Source organism: Thunnus maccoyii, chromosome 14, assembly GCF_910596095.1.
Source record: "Thunnus maccoyii chromosome 14, fThuMac1.1, whole genome shotgun sequence".
Taxonomy (NCBI): Eukaryota; Metazoa; Chordata; class Actinopteri; order Scombriformes; family Scombridae; genus Thunnus; species Thunnus maccoyii.
Window position 1 is genome coordinate 7,299,948 of NC_056546.1, and position 16,877 is coordinate 7,316,824.

Consider the following 16,877-nt stretch of genomic DNA (forward strand, 5'->3'; position numbering starts at 1 on the left):
GACGTCACCTCCAGGAAGTCGACCTTTTTCACAGCAGATATTTTGACTTGTCATAGCAGGAAAAGCACAGGTGTTACTAATAACAAAAGATAAATTAAGATAAATAAAAAAAAAAAAAGAACAATGTCTCTGTTCCATTAAGGTCTCCCAGTAAGCCATGACAGTGAACCATGCACAATACTGGGGCCATGAAACCTGCACACATAAATGGAATACAACCATGATTCATGTTATTATTTACACCTGTGCTTTTCCCGCTACTACACGATAACATGCCTATTGTGATGGCCATTTTTCACTACTTTCTAATATGCCATAGATTGAACTATTAATTGAAATTACCAATAAGTTGGTAATGAAAATAATTGGTAGATGCTTTAGTGTCAAGCAACAATAAAACAAGAAAAATTTGGATTGTTGGCATCAAACTCTTCTTTTTTTATATAAACTGAACAATAAAACAGAGAAAAAAGTGTTTAGTTACAAGCTCCTTTGTGAAATATGACAAATAAAATGTAAAATGCCTGCTAGCTTTGGGCATCTTAGCAAATTAACATTCTACTAAAAATATGAAATCAATCAATATTTACACACTAAAACTACTCCTTGCATGCGTTTAATGAGACGTAGAACAGCAACGTTACACATTTAATTAAAAACCAGCGCAGGCCACCAGCAGCAGCAGCAGTTTGACCACCTCAGGGTGGGTTTCATTATTCCTATCTACACTGAATGGAACAGTGGCCAAGATAGCTATCTTAATCTTATTTGGCTATAGAGGCTAACTCTGTCTTTTCACCCTGCCTTCTCTCCATTTCTTTCTACATTTCCCTCTCTTTCTGCCTCTCATATTGAAGCGTACAATCACGCATTGACCCATGCTAACCAGCCTTTTTTTTTTTTTTCCTATGCCTTCAGGATAAATGTATCCCCCCTTCACATTGTATCCAGGTTGTGTTTGTGAGGCAGAGAGAGTGAAACAAGAGAAGAGGGAGACAGGCAATCAGATAGAGGGGTTGTCAGGATGTGTGTATCAGTTGTATCTTGGCTGTGTGTGTGTGTATATATATGTGTGCTTGAGTTGATTTTATCTTGTGTGTTTCTCACCATCGCCGCCACATTGACACCAAACACGATATTAATGACGATAAAGTTTCCTGTAGGAAGGGAAACCCGGTGTATCTCCATCGGACATATTTCACTAATCCTTTGATGTCCTGATCAAACATTGTACCGATGCCAAATTTATTGCTTCAGTCTCAGTAGATTTTTGGCCTCTTTCTGCTCTGCCCTGCTCTGTGTTGAGCGCTGAGAAATGGCGTGTAAGGCAAGCAGCAAGACCCAGAATGCAACCTGCCAAACTGCCAGATGCTTTGATCCAAGATGGCCCCCTGAGAGCCAGCATGGATCCACAGTGTCTCAGAGCCAAGGCTGGATTCACAGACACAGTGTCAATGGCGCCTGCCAGCGATATTTACACCATTTGTCTTCATACAACACAACGTTCAGCAGTGTTTTCTCTCTTGTTGTCACTCTTAACATATGCCATTTGGTGGATGCATTCATGACAGTACTGTTCTTGTTGTACTGGTATATATTTAGCATGGGTGGTCCGAGTGGGAATCAAACCCTCAACCCTGCTTAGTGCCTTAATATTTGTGCTGAGCAACAACGAACAACAGTTACATAAACTACTACATACAGTTATTGAACTGAAACGAACACTTTGATTTCCTCTGTCTGCACTGTTTGTTCCTTAATTTCCCTTTTTCAGTACTTTCAGTGATATCATACAGTTACGCTAATGAACTGAACATAAACATTAGTGCCAAAAAAATTAAGTCCACAACTATTTAAAATTACTAGATTATTAATCAAGCAGAAATGGCAAACATTTGCTGGTTTCATCTTCTCAAATATGAGGATTTGTTGCTTTTCTCTTTGTTATATAATTGTAAATTAAACTTATTTGGGTTTTGGACTTTTGGTCGGACAAAACAAGCCATTTGAAGATGTAATTGTCTGTAATGACCATTTCTCACAATGTTCTGACTGCACAAATAAGGGATTAATACAAATTAATAACAGATGAATCAATAATGAGAATAGTTGTTAATTGCAGCCCTACTAATAATAATAAATACAAGAGGAACTAACCTTAATATTTTAATAGTACCAATATTTATTTTTTTTATTTTTTTCCTCTAAAGCACAGTTTAAAAAACTGACTCTACTGGTCGTCATCTTAAGTTTTCTACTGTAAAATGTGTCTCATATGTAATTTGAATGGGTATTAAAGTCTTGTAGCACCCAAATAAATAAATAAATGAAGTGAATGTTAGTGCCTGTAAATATGACTCGTCTCAGTTGGACAAACTGCAGACGCACAGTGTCTCTTTAAGAGTCAGGTAGTATGTGGAGGTCAAAGTTCAACCCTGGAGAGGTTGAGTGAAGGGAGGAGGATGCTGAGCAGCTGTCTAGCATCCCGTCTCCATCCCTCCATCCCCTCCTCTCTTTCTCCGCTTTGAAATCGCTCAACTGCTTGCCCTTATTCCATCCCTCCCTTTCTCCTTCCTACTACCCATCCTTCTCTCCTCCTCCTCCTCCTCCTCCTCCCCCCCCCACCTCCCTCATCTCCTTTATCCTACCCGCTCTACCTTTCCTCTGACCTCCTTGCCTTTCTCTCTTCTCTCTTCTCCTCTCCTCCCTCCTTTCACAAAATGCGGCTGGTGGTTGGCTGGTAGCTGCTGGCTGGCTAGCGGTGGGGGATATAGCTTTATAATCCCCCCTCGTCTTCCAGCCCGCCTCGCCACAATGTCACAGGAGCTTAATATTTGCCATTATTATTTGCTTGTTTTATTTGACTTCGAGGCAGCACAATGACCTGTCAGCGCCGGCTTTATCCCCCCTCCGAGTGTCGTCCGTTTCAAAGTTGACTACAGTAATCCACGAGCCCCCGATTCCGCTAAATCCTGAAGCTTTCTTTCATTCGCTCGTTCTTTTTCTCTCTATCCCCCCCACAACCCCCCCCTCCCTCCCCGCTCCACCCTCCTAAATGAAATTACATACATCTGCTGGCTCAGAGTATCACAAATGTCCACACACTCACCGGTGTCCGCGCACACATCCACGTGCTTGCCTTTTGTCGCCAGTGACGCAGCGGCCCAATACTCCCTCTCCTCTGCCATGAGTGGCGGTGTGTGTGTGTGTGTGTGTGTGTGTGTGTTGGACAGAAAAAGACACATTTCTCTTGGTTTTCTGCTGTCCTTAGCAGCTGAATCAATCATTTATTCACAGCTTGTGATCATATTCAGGTCCATTTAAAGCACCAAACATATTGTCCTTTAGTTTATATTCTATTCTGTTGAAAATCTTATCCAGAATATAAAAAATAAAGCAGCAGTATGAGCTTAAAACACTAAGTCAATAATGTTTGAAATCACCAAAAAGAAGGAGCGGGTCATAACCACATTTCCCAGACAATAAATAAAACTTCCTCTCTTGAATAGTGTGAAAAAACTGAACTTGGCATACTTGTTTACAGCACAACAGTGCCTTACTTATTATTTAGAGGACTCCCAATTAATAAATAAGTGGTATAAAATGTCTTCTTAGTGTTAATTCTGTTATGATGCCTGTCGTAGCTACTCAGCTATTAAACCTTCCTCTTGAGAAAGGGAGGAGGAAAAAAAAACAGCGAGAGATAATAACATAAGCCCTAAGACCATCTTTCATCTCACGTCCTCTGTTTTCATCCATTTCCTCTCTTCACAGACGTACTGAGTGTCAGATTAATGCTGCTGTCACTGCTTAACTGGCCTCCAGTGCCACGAAGCTTATATCCCAATTGTTGACATCAACGGCGCTCTTTACTGGACTGACCACAGCAGAGTTTATTTACACATTGATGAAATATACAAGTGATCTGTGTGGAAAAATTAAGAAGTTATAAAGAATAAATTATATTTAATTTCTAATACATGTGAGGTCCATGTTTAAAGGGGTCTTATCAAAACAAAACAAACCGAATCGACATTTAACTATATTGCACACAAAACATTGATATGTGGCTACATCTCGTACCCAACTTATTTTGCAACTGTCTATCTTGTTAAATTCGGAAAGCAGTATAATTTACTATAATTTTCTGTTGAATTTGGAAAGACTCATCCACCAATTATGTATAATCACATATGTCAGTTTCAGATTCTACAATAAGTTATTGGAGAATATTTGTCTTTCTTATGTTAATACATTTAAAGGCCCGTTCCTGTTTTTAACTACATAAATTTGATCTAAATCCACATATATAATTTTAAGATTTTGTCTTAATGATTCAAAACCAGCTTTTTTGTGTTTGTCAACTGTTCATAACGTCTTTTTTACTGCTGTTTACTAATGTAAAGCATTTAACACCACCAGGAGACTTTAATAACTTAGATTTATTTATTTTCTCTTGATAGTCTCTGCATCAAAAGACATATAAATCAATCAGGAAATGAATTTTTAAGCTATAAAATAACCTCTTAATAACTGATCTTTTAAATCATTAAAATAGTCTAATTTATTATTTTGAAATCATTCTGAGGCAGCCGACAGATGCCCAGTTGATGTCAAACTCCTGACCCGAATAGTTCCTCTTTTATTCCAGGTCAGACATGACCGATGGATGCTGTCCCTGTTGCTGTTATGTTGCAAACATTTAAGGGTTTCCATTCGATGTGCTGTGTCCGTATCAGTTGTGCGCATCCCATTGTATCTTGTAAGTAAGTTACAGCATAGAGCTTTAGCCCCAGGCGTGGGCGAAGCTTACATTAGCCATGCATCTTGAGCCTTGCTAGCTCTCCGTGTGTAGAGCAGGTATTACACTAAGCATCGGAGAGTCCCAGAGACGTGTATTTTTTTTTTTTTTTTTTTTGAAGGCCCGCTGAGTGATTGGTGGGATATGTATTGCCCTACAGTGAGAGGCTCCACTCTGTAAAGATGCTCGACGGTAATCGCTGAGTTAATCCCGCCCCGGTTGAAGCTGTATTGACGTTGTGAAGACATGGTGTGAAGTATGTGAATGTTTACACAAGGAACATAAGTGAGAGTGTATTTACGCACACATATACACACACACACACATACACATAAATATCTGATGGATGTACTGACTCTGCATCATCTCTTTCATGTGTGTATGCCTGCGTGCTTATATACACTGTACACTTTAATTCTGTTATTTACAGGCAGCCGATGGTAGAAAATGACCTTTTATCTTGTCAGGTTCAATCTACTGTAACTGATTTTACTTTCTATTTAACAATCGACATGATGGTTTTAAAAGGGTGCAAAGAAACACCTGAGGAATAAATATTAAAAGCTTGTGATGTTATTGAAAGGGTTGTTTTATTGTGTGTGTGTTTAACTCTGCTTGTTTTTTCTGTTTGTGTGTGTCTCCAGGCAACAACAAGGAGGAGGAGGAGGCCATGATGCAGGAGTGGTTCATGTTGGTCAACAAGAAGAACGCCCTCATCAGACGACAGAATCAGCTCTCTCTGCTGTACGTATCCTGTAGCTTAACTTAAACTTTTCTGTCTGTTGACACGTCCGCCTCTTTGTCGTCTTTCTGTTTAGCCGCTGATCTCTCCGTACAACTCCTTATTTCAATTTTATAGTCAAATTACCGCCACATCCACAACGACCTGTGCCTTTTCTACTATAAACCACTTCCTACTGGTGGAATCAGCTGTGTAGCCTCCGTTATCACCTGCTTTTGTTTGTCTTTTCATGCACCGAGAAGCATTAAAACACCTGGAAACGTCACCGTTCTATTCAAGCGTTAGATCACATTCGTTGAAGCTGCACAGGAGGGGGGGGGTGGGGGGTGAGAGAGGGGGGAGGAGGGTACTTACTACTCCATTCACCCCCCTCTGTCTATCCGCTCATTGATTTACATGTGGACGGGATATGAAATCAATAGAAGTGTGGCGATCATCACTCTATCGCCAGTCTCTTTGTATGTGGTCAGCTGCGACAGGTGGAGACACACACACGCACACACACACACACACACACACACACACACACACACACACACACACACAGACCGGCTGCCTTTTTCTTCATTTGCGGCTGTTGGGATTTCAAAGTGTGCGAGTGGAGGAGAGATTGAAGTATTCATAATCACATTATATCGTGGGAAAGGGGAGGCTTTTAAAGTGGCCAATTGACAGAAGGGCTGATTATTAGCCCTTTCTGTTCTCTCTTTGTGGAGGCGAAGAGAAAAAGGCGCCTGTGAAGGACAAATTCTATTAGGGACCGAATTAGCTCATTTTTTAATATGGCTGAAAGAGGAAAGAATTTAATTTGCGCCGCATACGCACACACAAACCACATGTAGCCATACATACACACACATGCAGACCACACACACTCATGGCATGTCCATAAATGCATATATATATGTTTCATTCTTTATTTTTCTTAATGCATTTTCACATCCTTTCTACTCTCTTTATATCCGTTTTTCTTTCCTCACACACACACAAACACACACACGCGTGCACATTCACCCAGGGCTGTGTGAGCGCAGTATGTGTATCAGTTATGTGCAGTAGATTAATGCAAAGCCGGAGAAGGTTCAGGCGAGTAGCTGAATCGATGTTTATTGCAGGTTTCTTTAAGTGCTTAATGATTTAGTCATTAACATATTGATGAACTTTGTTGTGAGTGTGTGTCTGTTTTTTTTTTTTTCACTCATTCTCTCTTAACTTGCCACAGGGAGAAAGAGCACGATCTGGAGAGACGCTTCGAACTGCTGAACAGAGAGCTGAGAGCCATGCTGGCCATCGAGGGTAAGACACACACACACTTACACACACACACACACACACACACACACACTCACACACACTCACACACACACACACACACACACACACACACACACACACACACACACACAAAGGTCAGGGGATTTAATATGGTGTCTGCAGGTACCAGGCAGCAGAGATGTGTCATTTCTTCTCCGTTTTACTTCACAATAAAATCTTACTTGCACTTTATAAATTGCATTTAAACGTGAATCTCAACTTTGTGACGTTAGATGTGTTTTGATAAGAAAATACTTTCACTTAAATGAACCAAGTCAGAGTTAGAATAATCTACTGGATTGTGTTACTGATGCAAATGTAAAACGACCAACAATCTGTAAAGAAATATTCCTAAATCTGCAAACTAGAGTGACTAATTTACTAGTCTGAACATCTGGATAATGTTTATTTAACGGCCAAATGGCTGCTAGAGGAGACAACCAGCAACAGTTGAAGTTTTATTTTCTTCTTTCTGGTGATGTGGAAGAGCTGAAGGGTGATTCATCTCTCTTCATGCGAACGATTTTCATGAGTCTTTCTTACATTTCGTGCGGCCGTTGTGTGACCAGCCTCCATCGAAAGCCTGAAGCAGGTTGATTTGAATTCCGCGTCGGCTTCTTGATGAGGATTAAGATGCGAGCTTGCGAGGGATTTCACTCACTGATACTTGATCAATGCTATCTGTTTCCTAGCTAGACCCGACTAGCCGATGCCTGATTTGAAATCTAGCCGTAGCCGCATTGAGAGAGAGAGAGAAAAAAAATGCAGTTATATTATTGAAAGCTTGTTAACTATACCGCAGCCAGAAAAGCAGCCATTGTGTCGTATCAAAGTTGTCAGGAGGCCAGGGAAGTTTAATCCCCTTCGACTGCGTCCTCTTTGGCAAAATGAACCTTTTGCCAATCAATGCTAATTGATTTTGCCATTCGACATTGACCACCACCACCCTCCTCCCCAATCCCCCCCCCCCCCCCCCCCCCCCCCCCCCCCCCCCTCTCCTCACAGCCCTCGGACAACCATTGTAATTTCAGCGGGCACCTGATAAGCTACCTGGTCCATAATAAATCAATTGTAATTAGCAAGAAAGGAGGTGGGCCAGGCAAAAGGGGGGGAGTGGGGGGGTGCTGAGGGGGGGGGGAGCAGACATGCGTAGCCAAGCAGGAGCTGCAGACGGCGCCACGCTGCCTGCGTCCAGGTTGATTTCCTCCGTCTTCGCCCGGCCATTTTATTTATTTATCTTTATCGAGCCGCCATGCGTCTGCAGCTCGAGTCAAATGGGAGGATTTCACTTTTTTCTGGTTCATATTTCTGAGTGTGTTTTTGTATCAGTGAGTCTGTTTTCAGTGTGTGGGTGTGTGCTCGTGTTTGTGTATATTATATTGTGCTGAAGTATGTGTGTGTGTGCAAGTCTGCTTTTGTCTTTTTTTTGTGTGTGTGTGTGTGTGTGTCTGTGGGTTTCCTGGTGCTTCTGTGAGTGCATATTTATATCAGATATGTATCATGTGTCTACCTGTTAGGCCTCTGTGTGTGTGTGTGTGTGTGTGTGTGTGTGTGTGTGTGTGTGTGTGTGTGTGTGTGTGTGTGTGTGTGTGGAAGTGAAAGAGCGGAGATAGTGTGCAAGTCGAGGTGGAGAGGTGGTGTGTGTCGTGTCACCGCTCCTCTCTGCCTTCATGTGGACTTGTTGGATTTGCAGCTGACTAACTTATCAGCCGGCCTTATTTTCCTCCCTAAGGGAGGCACTTAACATTCACAGGCTCTACCTTTCTGTAGCAGCCACAGATAGTTCTGAGCTGCTGGGAAGAGACCTGACAGTGTGTGTGTGTGTGTGTTTAGAAAGTGTGTGTGTGTGTGTGTGTGTGTGTGTGCGAGAGAGAGGATCTGTTGGTCTCTGTTTGTCTGCATCAGTGTGTTTACTTCTCACAGGTGTGTTTGTGTGTCCACCTGTGTGTCTATCTTTCTGTCTGCGTGTGTGTGTGTGTGTGTGTGTGTGTGTGTGTGTGTGTGTGTGTTCAGTGCCCATCTTTCCAGCTCTTATTTGGTGCTTGGGCAGGTCCATTGAGCGATGGTCGGGCGTGCGAGTAATTGCTGATTTGGTTGGCCAGTCGATGACACAGAGAGAGAGAGAGAGATGCAGTGAGAGTCAGAGCAGAGAGAGAAACACACATCACTAAGATACACCTGCACACACACACACACATACACACACCCTGCTGAGAAAAATATATACCTGCACTGATACACACACACCAGTCTGTCTTTACTTCTCAGTCGGCCTACATAGTCACATATCGAACCACAGTCTTCACACAGTCTGTCCAGGTCAATAAACGCTACAGCTAACTGGTTAAGTATGCTAACAGCTGGTTCTGTTTATGAAACGGTTAGAAGAATATTTGCTATTTTGTTGTCCAGTTGTAGCAGAGGTATAGAAGTAAATATTCTCATTCTGTCTATAATAATCTAAACATTTTGGATTCTGATGGGAGTTAAAAGCTGTTGAGCTGCGTGTCTCTGATCAGGCTGCAGACCAGAAAAGGAAAGAGAAACAACTATGACTCGTGACGTTTTATTCCACAGTCGTATTTCTGACGTGAACCAGATACCGCGGGACGCACAAACACATGAGAGAGAGAGGATGAGAGGAGAACGCTTTGAGGTGGAAAGAGGAGTCAGGAGGAGAGAATTCCTCTCAAATCAACTTTCAAGCTGCTTTCCTGCTAAAGGACACATTTTCCTAAATATTCCTCAGATTTTTTTAGAAGCAGTTTAAAGCACAAACCTGACAGTCACTTTTGTGTAGTGATTTTTTTTTTGTAGTGTTGAACATTTCAAACACATAATTTGCTGCAGTTTTGATCTTAAAACAACATTTGACTGTTTTATTTATTTGACTGATATTATCAACTTTTGCTGACAAGCTGAGAGTCGACGTTTATTAACCACGAAGCTCAAATCGTGACATAATGATGCACAATAACTTGTTTATTGAGCTGATTTATGACGTTACAAACAACCTGATGTTAGAACAGTTTTGATTAACTGTGCAGCTGTTGCAGAATAAAACAGTTGGGGACACGCTGAGGCTGTCAGGCCGGCGTTGATGTTGTTTATGAGCATGCCCAATGATAACCACCTCCGTGTACCTTCTTGGTGTGATGCCAGGCGGGGAAATGCCATCTGTATGCCACACTCTCATCTCCCTGCCACAAAATTGATCCACTATGCCCTCTTTATCTGCTTACCGATTCACACCTATGTATGCACACACACAAAACTGTGTCTTGGCTCACTCTGAGGACCTGTGTGTGTGTGTGTTTGTGTGTGTGTGTGTTTTAAGGTGGACGCCCTCTCACCATCTAAAAGGGATTTATGCATAGCCGGGTCCCAGAGTTTTTCCTGTTACGGTTTGATATGATAAGCTTTTTTATATGTTTAAAATCAATATGTAATCCTATGCAGGAGCTTATCCCTCTCCACACCCCCGACACACACACACACACACACACACACACACACACACACACACACACTTCCCATTTGTAAATCTATTTGGGCTTTGTAACACATCGGGACGGCGCGTACAGACCCTGATTGATTAGGTGCACTGTGGAATCCTATCACATGGGCGACTTTTGATGATGTCGCCAACTCTTTCAGGGTTGCTAGTTGACTGGAACCGCCGATAACAAGAACCTTCGTTCCACAAGTTGTCGGACTTTTGGAGAATTTTGGAAGCAAGTGTGTTATTTTTTTAACTTTTTTTTACAGTGAGGTTGTTTGTGCTGGTTTTTAGGTCGTTCTTCATCGTTACACAGAAACTGAAGCTATAGTTTGTCCTCATTTACTTTAAATGTACAAAATATTCTCCTCACATCCTCTAAAGATGTAAATTTATGTGTTTTCCAGGATCTTGGAACAAGAGCCTCCTGTTAGTGTAGCTAACATGATATTATATGCAGGTTATTGTAACATACGGTGGAACAGATGTTGAAATTGTGCGTTTTGTTTAGATTGATGCTTGAATTTGTGGATGATTTAAAAAGTTAGAACTTAGTTTCCCGCTCGCTCAATGTCTCACCTACTTATAGACTGACTTTTTTTTTAACTTTTTCAGAGCTACGCTGTCTCATTAATGTTTTTATTTGAAGCGGTCTGAGAGTCAGGATGGTGGATTATCAAGATTGTTACTTCAACAGCATTTTTCTGCATTTTTCCCAAATATTAAAGGTGTTAAGTTGTGGACTGGAAACTTTAGTTTTCTTTGTTAATTGTCAAAAAATCCCATGAAGAGGCCAAAAACATCAATGCGTTAGCCAGTCTCTCAAGGTTTTCCCAGCTTGTCTTATGTTAAAAATCAGGTCACAAACATATTCTTTCATTTTTTCGTGGTCTACATAATATCCTAAAACAGCAGTAAATAGTGTATTTGATGGAGACGATGTTGAGAAGCAGATTTGATGCTCTACTGAGTGTTTATGGCAGCAGGATGATGTATGTAGGATTGACTCAAAATAAACTACAGTGCGTCTTCACTGTAACGATGGAAGTGTCACTCTTTGTGGCTTGTCGATGTGTTTTCAATAGTTTTTGGACAACAGCGTCGCTCTGGAGGAACAAGATGTATCAGGCTTTGGATACATAAACGATCCTTAAATATCAAAATATCAGGATTGTTTATTTGCTGACAATAACATAAATATAGATTATCACCAGACTATTAAACTTAATAGTCTTAATTAGAGGAAAATCATCTTTGGTCATTGCTAATTAGATTTTTTTCCGCAGCACTGAGCTCTTCTTCTGGTGTTTAAGACTTTTGCGTCTAACCAGGAATGAAATCACCAAACTTTTGTGTTTCAGTTTTCAACATTTGCATGTGACTGAAGAATCCGGCTATGCGTCGCCGTCAAGACGTTTATCTGTCAACCGTTTTCACCGCCTGTCGACTTTCTTCTCCTCCAGTGACACTTTTTGTCTCTTGACTCCACTTGGACCTCGGCCAAAACCAGCTTTTGGGGGCCTTTTACAACGAGAACAAGAGGTAGAGCGAGCAGAGCGGAGAGGACGACAGGGGGAAAAAAACAAAACAAAGAAACGAAGGGGAATACGTTTATAGATCGGTGTCGGTAGACGTAGATTCTCGAGGACTTCGGAGGACGTCGTCCTTTAACTTATGAAGCTGCCGATCAAATCCTGATGTCGCATTGCTGTGTTTTGTGTGTGAGACAGAAAATAAGAGAGAAAGAGACGGATAGAAAGATGCATGTAAGTCGGCCTCTTCTCGCTTTTTTTTTTTTTTTTTTTTTTTTTTTTTTTTAGAGAACGAAGCTTTGGACCAGTTTGCTCTCTTGAATAAATTTAGCGTCGTCGGAGAGAGCGGGCGGGGAGGGGTTCATGGGGATTTGAACCAGCGCATTCTTGTGTGCCTTGTGCAGACTCACATGGTTACCGTTGGCGTGCACGGCGAGGGTTATCTGAATATGCACCCACCATGTGAGTTGTACACACTCCTCCAAGTCTTTCCCTCTCTTTAACCTCTCTCTCTCTCTCCCTCTCTGATGGGGGAGGCGGGGCTTGTTGAGGGGTGAGGGGGTGAGTTGGGGGGGGGGTTCGCTGAGTGGCTGCAGGGTGTTTTGTTTGTTCCTGGGTGTCTGGTTACCCAGCCTGCCCCGCTCTGGTGTTGCCTGGTCACGTCTCTCATCGGCTCTCTTTATTGTTTACCTTCCTAATGAGGGGGGCGGGACTCTGCGACGTGTGATTGACAGCAGTGTGCTTGCCCCCGTAACCCCCCCCCACCCCATCCCACCCCTCCCACACCACCCAGCTCTCCCTGGGACGAGCAGGACTTTGGCTTTTTGGCTGAGATGTGCTCTGAAGGAGAAGGAGGGCAGGATTGAGAGGATTTTTTTTTTCATACCTCTCTGTGTTTTTGTGGGAAGTTTTTTTTTTTTTCCTGAACCCTCCTCTTGTGGGCCGGCCTTGTCGAGAGAGAGAGAGGATTGTGGGATAGTGGAGTTATGGCGGATATAGACACATTCCTGTCCTACAATTATCTGAGGAAGATGACTCACGTGATGACTCATCTGCTTTTTCTTCTTCTACACTTGACACAGTTTGTCTTGATCTCTCACAACTCCAAATTGCCTTCCTCTCGTTTGAAAAGAGGAAACAAAAAAAACAAACACTCTTCACACACAGGAGTTGGACATATTTGGCAGTTTTGAAGTATTTTGTCGACTCCGCCGCACAGGCAGAGGAGAGTAAATTTGCTTCCTTGAGGAAAAGAAAAAAAAAAAAGATTGAGGGAGAAAAAGAAAGAAAGAGAAGAACGTAGAGAGCCAAATATTGGGACTGTGTTCATTTCGCTCTGTGGTCGACTTCAAAGGGACGAGCGGGGCCAATGAAGAGAGCGCAGACCTTTCAGGACAAACACACTGGGCCCAGCGTGACACACACACACACACACACAAAACACACACACACACACAGCCTCACTGCTGCAATTTGACTCAATGAGGAGGGGGGGGAATATTTATTTTTAATAAAGCCACACTTATTTTGGGACTGACATTTTACAACATTCCTTTTATTCTCAAATCAATAGGCGGTTAAATATTGATAGAGGGGTGAAGTTGCCTACGCGCCACAGAAGTTGCACACGGCTCAGCTGTGTTTGAATTCTCGCTGGGATTTTTTTCTTTTCTTTCTCTAATATGAAACGATGGAGTTCCTCGCTGTGAGCTGAGGAGTAGCCGAGAGATTTCCTTCCTTCTTTTTAGCTGTGAGACGGCGGAGGAAATGTTTCTAGTTAGTTTGTTTTACTGGTAAAATGTGCAGCGACAATAACAAGTTGATTTAATTTAATCAGATCTATAAACAGCTTTAGTTGTGCTGTTTTTGCAGGATAGGTAGATGCAGGACTGATGTTTCACTACTGGTTGTAATGATATTGTTTAAGCAGCGTTCAGTGTTCGGGGTGAGTTTTTAGGGGGGAGGGAGGGAGGAGCGCTGCCCCGGTGTTGGGTGTATCTGGAGCCGAGGGCGCCAGGCGGATATTTGAGCCCCAGGGGGACTGAGTGCTCTCCTGTGGGCAGCCCCCTCCTCCAGGGAGAGGCTGAGGGGATTTGGATCGGGGTCCCACCTGGACCCTGTGGGGCCCTGTGGGGCCCCTTCCTGCAAAGACCCTGGAGAACTGAGACGAGAGTCGGGGGCTCACCTGTTTGTTTGTTTATTAGCTGAGGAACAAACCGAGTGTTTGGCTGCGAGGTGACGTTTATTTTATATTTAAATAGTGAATCTATGAGATGATTAAATTCAACATGAACATTAAATAATCGTACCAAACTCTTTCAAAACGGACCCAAAACAACCAAACAGGTGTCAAAGCAGGTTAATAGTTACTGACTGAAATACAAATTCATTAAAATGTTGAGTATAACGAGGCGTCACTTTGCTTTTTTGAGGATATTTTACCAACTTTTATGAGAAAAGTTTGAAAATATAAAGTGTTCAATAGAATATTCACTTCCACATGTGACTGAAAGACTGAAGTCTGTTAGAAAGTGATTGCCAGTCATTAACGGCTGCAAATGTTAATTTCATTATTGATTAATCTGCCTTTTACTGGCTTGATTGATTGTTTGGTCTTTAAAATGTCAGAAAATGGTGAAAAATGACAATGAAGGTTTCTGAACATGTGACCTAAAACATCTTGTTTAGTCCTGATCAACAGTCCACAACCCAAAGATGTTCAGTTAATCATCACAGAAGACTGAAGAAACAGGAAATATTCACATTTAAGAAGCTGGAACCAGTGAATATTTGCATTTTTTCATTAAAAACGAATCAATTATCAAAATAGTTGCCCACTAATTGATTAATCGTCTGATCGTTGCAGCTTTGCAGTCGTTACCTTTAAGTTATGAGTCACATTAAGATCTTCTCAGTCTCAAGATGATGTGATAAACAGATAATTCAAAACTGAGGAATTTAATTTCCGAAAACGTATGAACATCATGCGGAAGGAAACCTCCATCATGAGGCTGCACGTTAACATGATCGTCCTTCAAGTGTTCGATACATCATCACTGTTCACACAACCTGATGGAGTCGACACATCACGTCTACACACTGGTCCATACGTGGAACCGACCTCGTCTTCGTCTCTACGAGAGTCCAGCAGGTCAAAAACAAGATGAACTTTTATCAAACTGTCCGTCCGTCCGTCCGTCCGCTGAACGATCTGAAGATGTTTGAGCAACATGTGTCTTAGTTCAGACGACATGTCCGTCATGTTGAAGCTGTGAAGTCCTCGTGAAGATCTCGTTTGTCCTTCAGTGTGACTCAGTTACCTGATGAAGAGCTGCGTTAAACAAGTGAAGCCACGTCCAGTGTGTGTGTGTGTGTGTGTGTGTGTGTGTGTGTGTGTGTGTGTGTGTGAGACGTGTGCAGGAAGAACATTTCTATTCCAGGAGGGTCAAAGGTGATTCTGTAGAAATGTTGCTCTTGTGAGGTTGTTCACTGGTCTCTTCGTTCCTGCCAGGACCAAAAAATAAATAAACAACCTGTTGGTCCGCAGGTCAAAGCGTCTCCAGGTTGTTCAGAATAAAAAGATCTCAGCGTCTCCTGGTCTGACACAGTTTGTTTGTTCTTCTGGTGTCGTTGCAGACTGGCAGAAGACGGAGGCCCAGAAGAGACGAGAGCAGCTGCTGCTGGATGAGCTGGTCATACTGGTCAACAAACGAGACGCGCTGGTCAGGGACCTGGACGCCCAGGAGAAACAGTAAGTTACCCACAATCCTCTCAGCACCAGACACACAACAAGTATGAAACATTGATGTAAAAACACAAACAACACACAGTTCTGTCGGTTATTTTCTCTCAGAACATCAAACTCAACCTTCAGTAAGTTTGTAGTTTGGTTCCTAAGAAACTGTAGACGTAGTGAAAACACATTTCAGGGCGTGTTGCGTCCCAGCCAGCCTGCAGTCATCTTGCACGGCAGCGGTAGCAGCAGCAGCAGCACACCTGCACAGGCGGGATCTCTTCCAGATTGGCGGCACCATCCGCCAACAGGGTGCCAGGCGGGTGAAAGGTCGGAGCTCGGCCCCTGGCGCCAGGCCACTCCGCAGGTGGCACGGCGACGGTTGCCTCGGCACCGACTGCGTTTACCTGTATGTGCACCCCTTCCCCGCCAACCAACACATCTGACCTTTTGACCTTTGCCCTCCCACAGGGCCGAGGAGGAGGACGAGCACCTGGAGAGGACGCTGGAGCAGAACAAAGGCAAGATGGCCAAGAAAGAGGAGAAGTGTGTCCTTCAATGATTGTCATTACAGAGAAAACACAACCAACAAATGTAGCCGATAAAAGAAATGTATCATTACGATTATTGATATATTATTATTATTATTATTATTATTATTATTATTTGATAGTAGCTTTCCTAGACATTTCTATGAGTTGTTGGATTCCTGCTCTGGTTGTTGTTTTTTGGTGAAACTAACAGCAGAGACTCGGCTGGATTAAGAAGCCCTGCGATGCTTTTGCACCAACTTTATACTGACTCAAACTGTCCCACTATATATATATATATATATATATTAATATATATATATTTATATATATATATACGATATTTTTTATGTTAATTTGCTTTAAGAACGGTACTTGTATGTGATATGAAAATGTATGACGAGACAAAAGCAGTGCAAACCCCCCTTATCAGACAGATGGGATATTTGTATGTAATGATGCAGCAGCAGCCTCCATCCTGTCTGAATGTGGAGACCAGTCGGATTGAGGTACAGCACAACTGGGTTTAATGGGGGGGGGGGGATTTTTCTTTATTTTTTTTTTTCTTCTTTTCATGATGTTGAGAAGATGAGTTGGACTTTTAAAAAAAACCAGAAACAAGAGTCGTTATAATATCAGTCTTTTCAAGCTACTTCATTACTTGACTGTGTATCTTTTAATTATTTCACTTTAAAGTTTTTACTTGTAAAATATCTTAAAAAGAGG

General features: G+C 42.3%; 1 protein-coding gene across 11 annotated transcripts in view; it reads left to right on the top strand.

Moving 5' to 3' along the window:
- Positions 1-16,877, top strand: part of ehbp1 (EH domain binding protein 1) — a 155,598-nt gene extending 138,721 nt beyond the window's left edge. For all 11 annotated transcript variants that reach the window (XM_042433041.1, XM_042433049.1, XM_042433039.1 and 8 more), the window contains 4 exons: positions 5,446-5,545; positions 6,766-6,839; positions 15,525-15,639; positions 16,093-16,877. In XM_042433041.1, the coding sequence (XP_042288975.1) occupies positions 5,446-5,545; positions 6,766-6,839; positions 15,525-15,639; positions 16,093-16,183 (380 nt within the window). In that variant the 3' untranslated portion in view covers positions 16,184-16,877. The remainder of the gene's footprint in view (positions 1-5,445; positions 5,546-6,765; positions 6,840-15,524; positions 15,640-16,092) is intronic.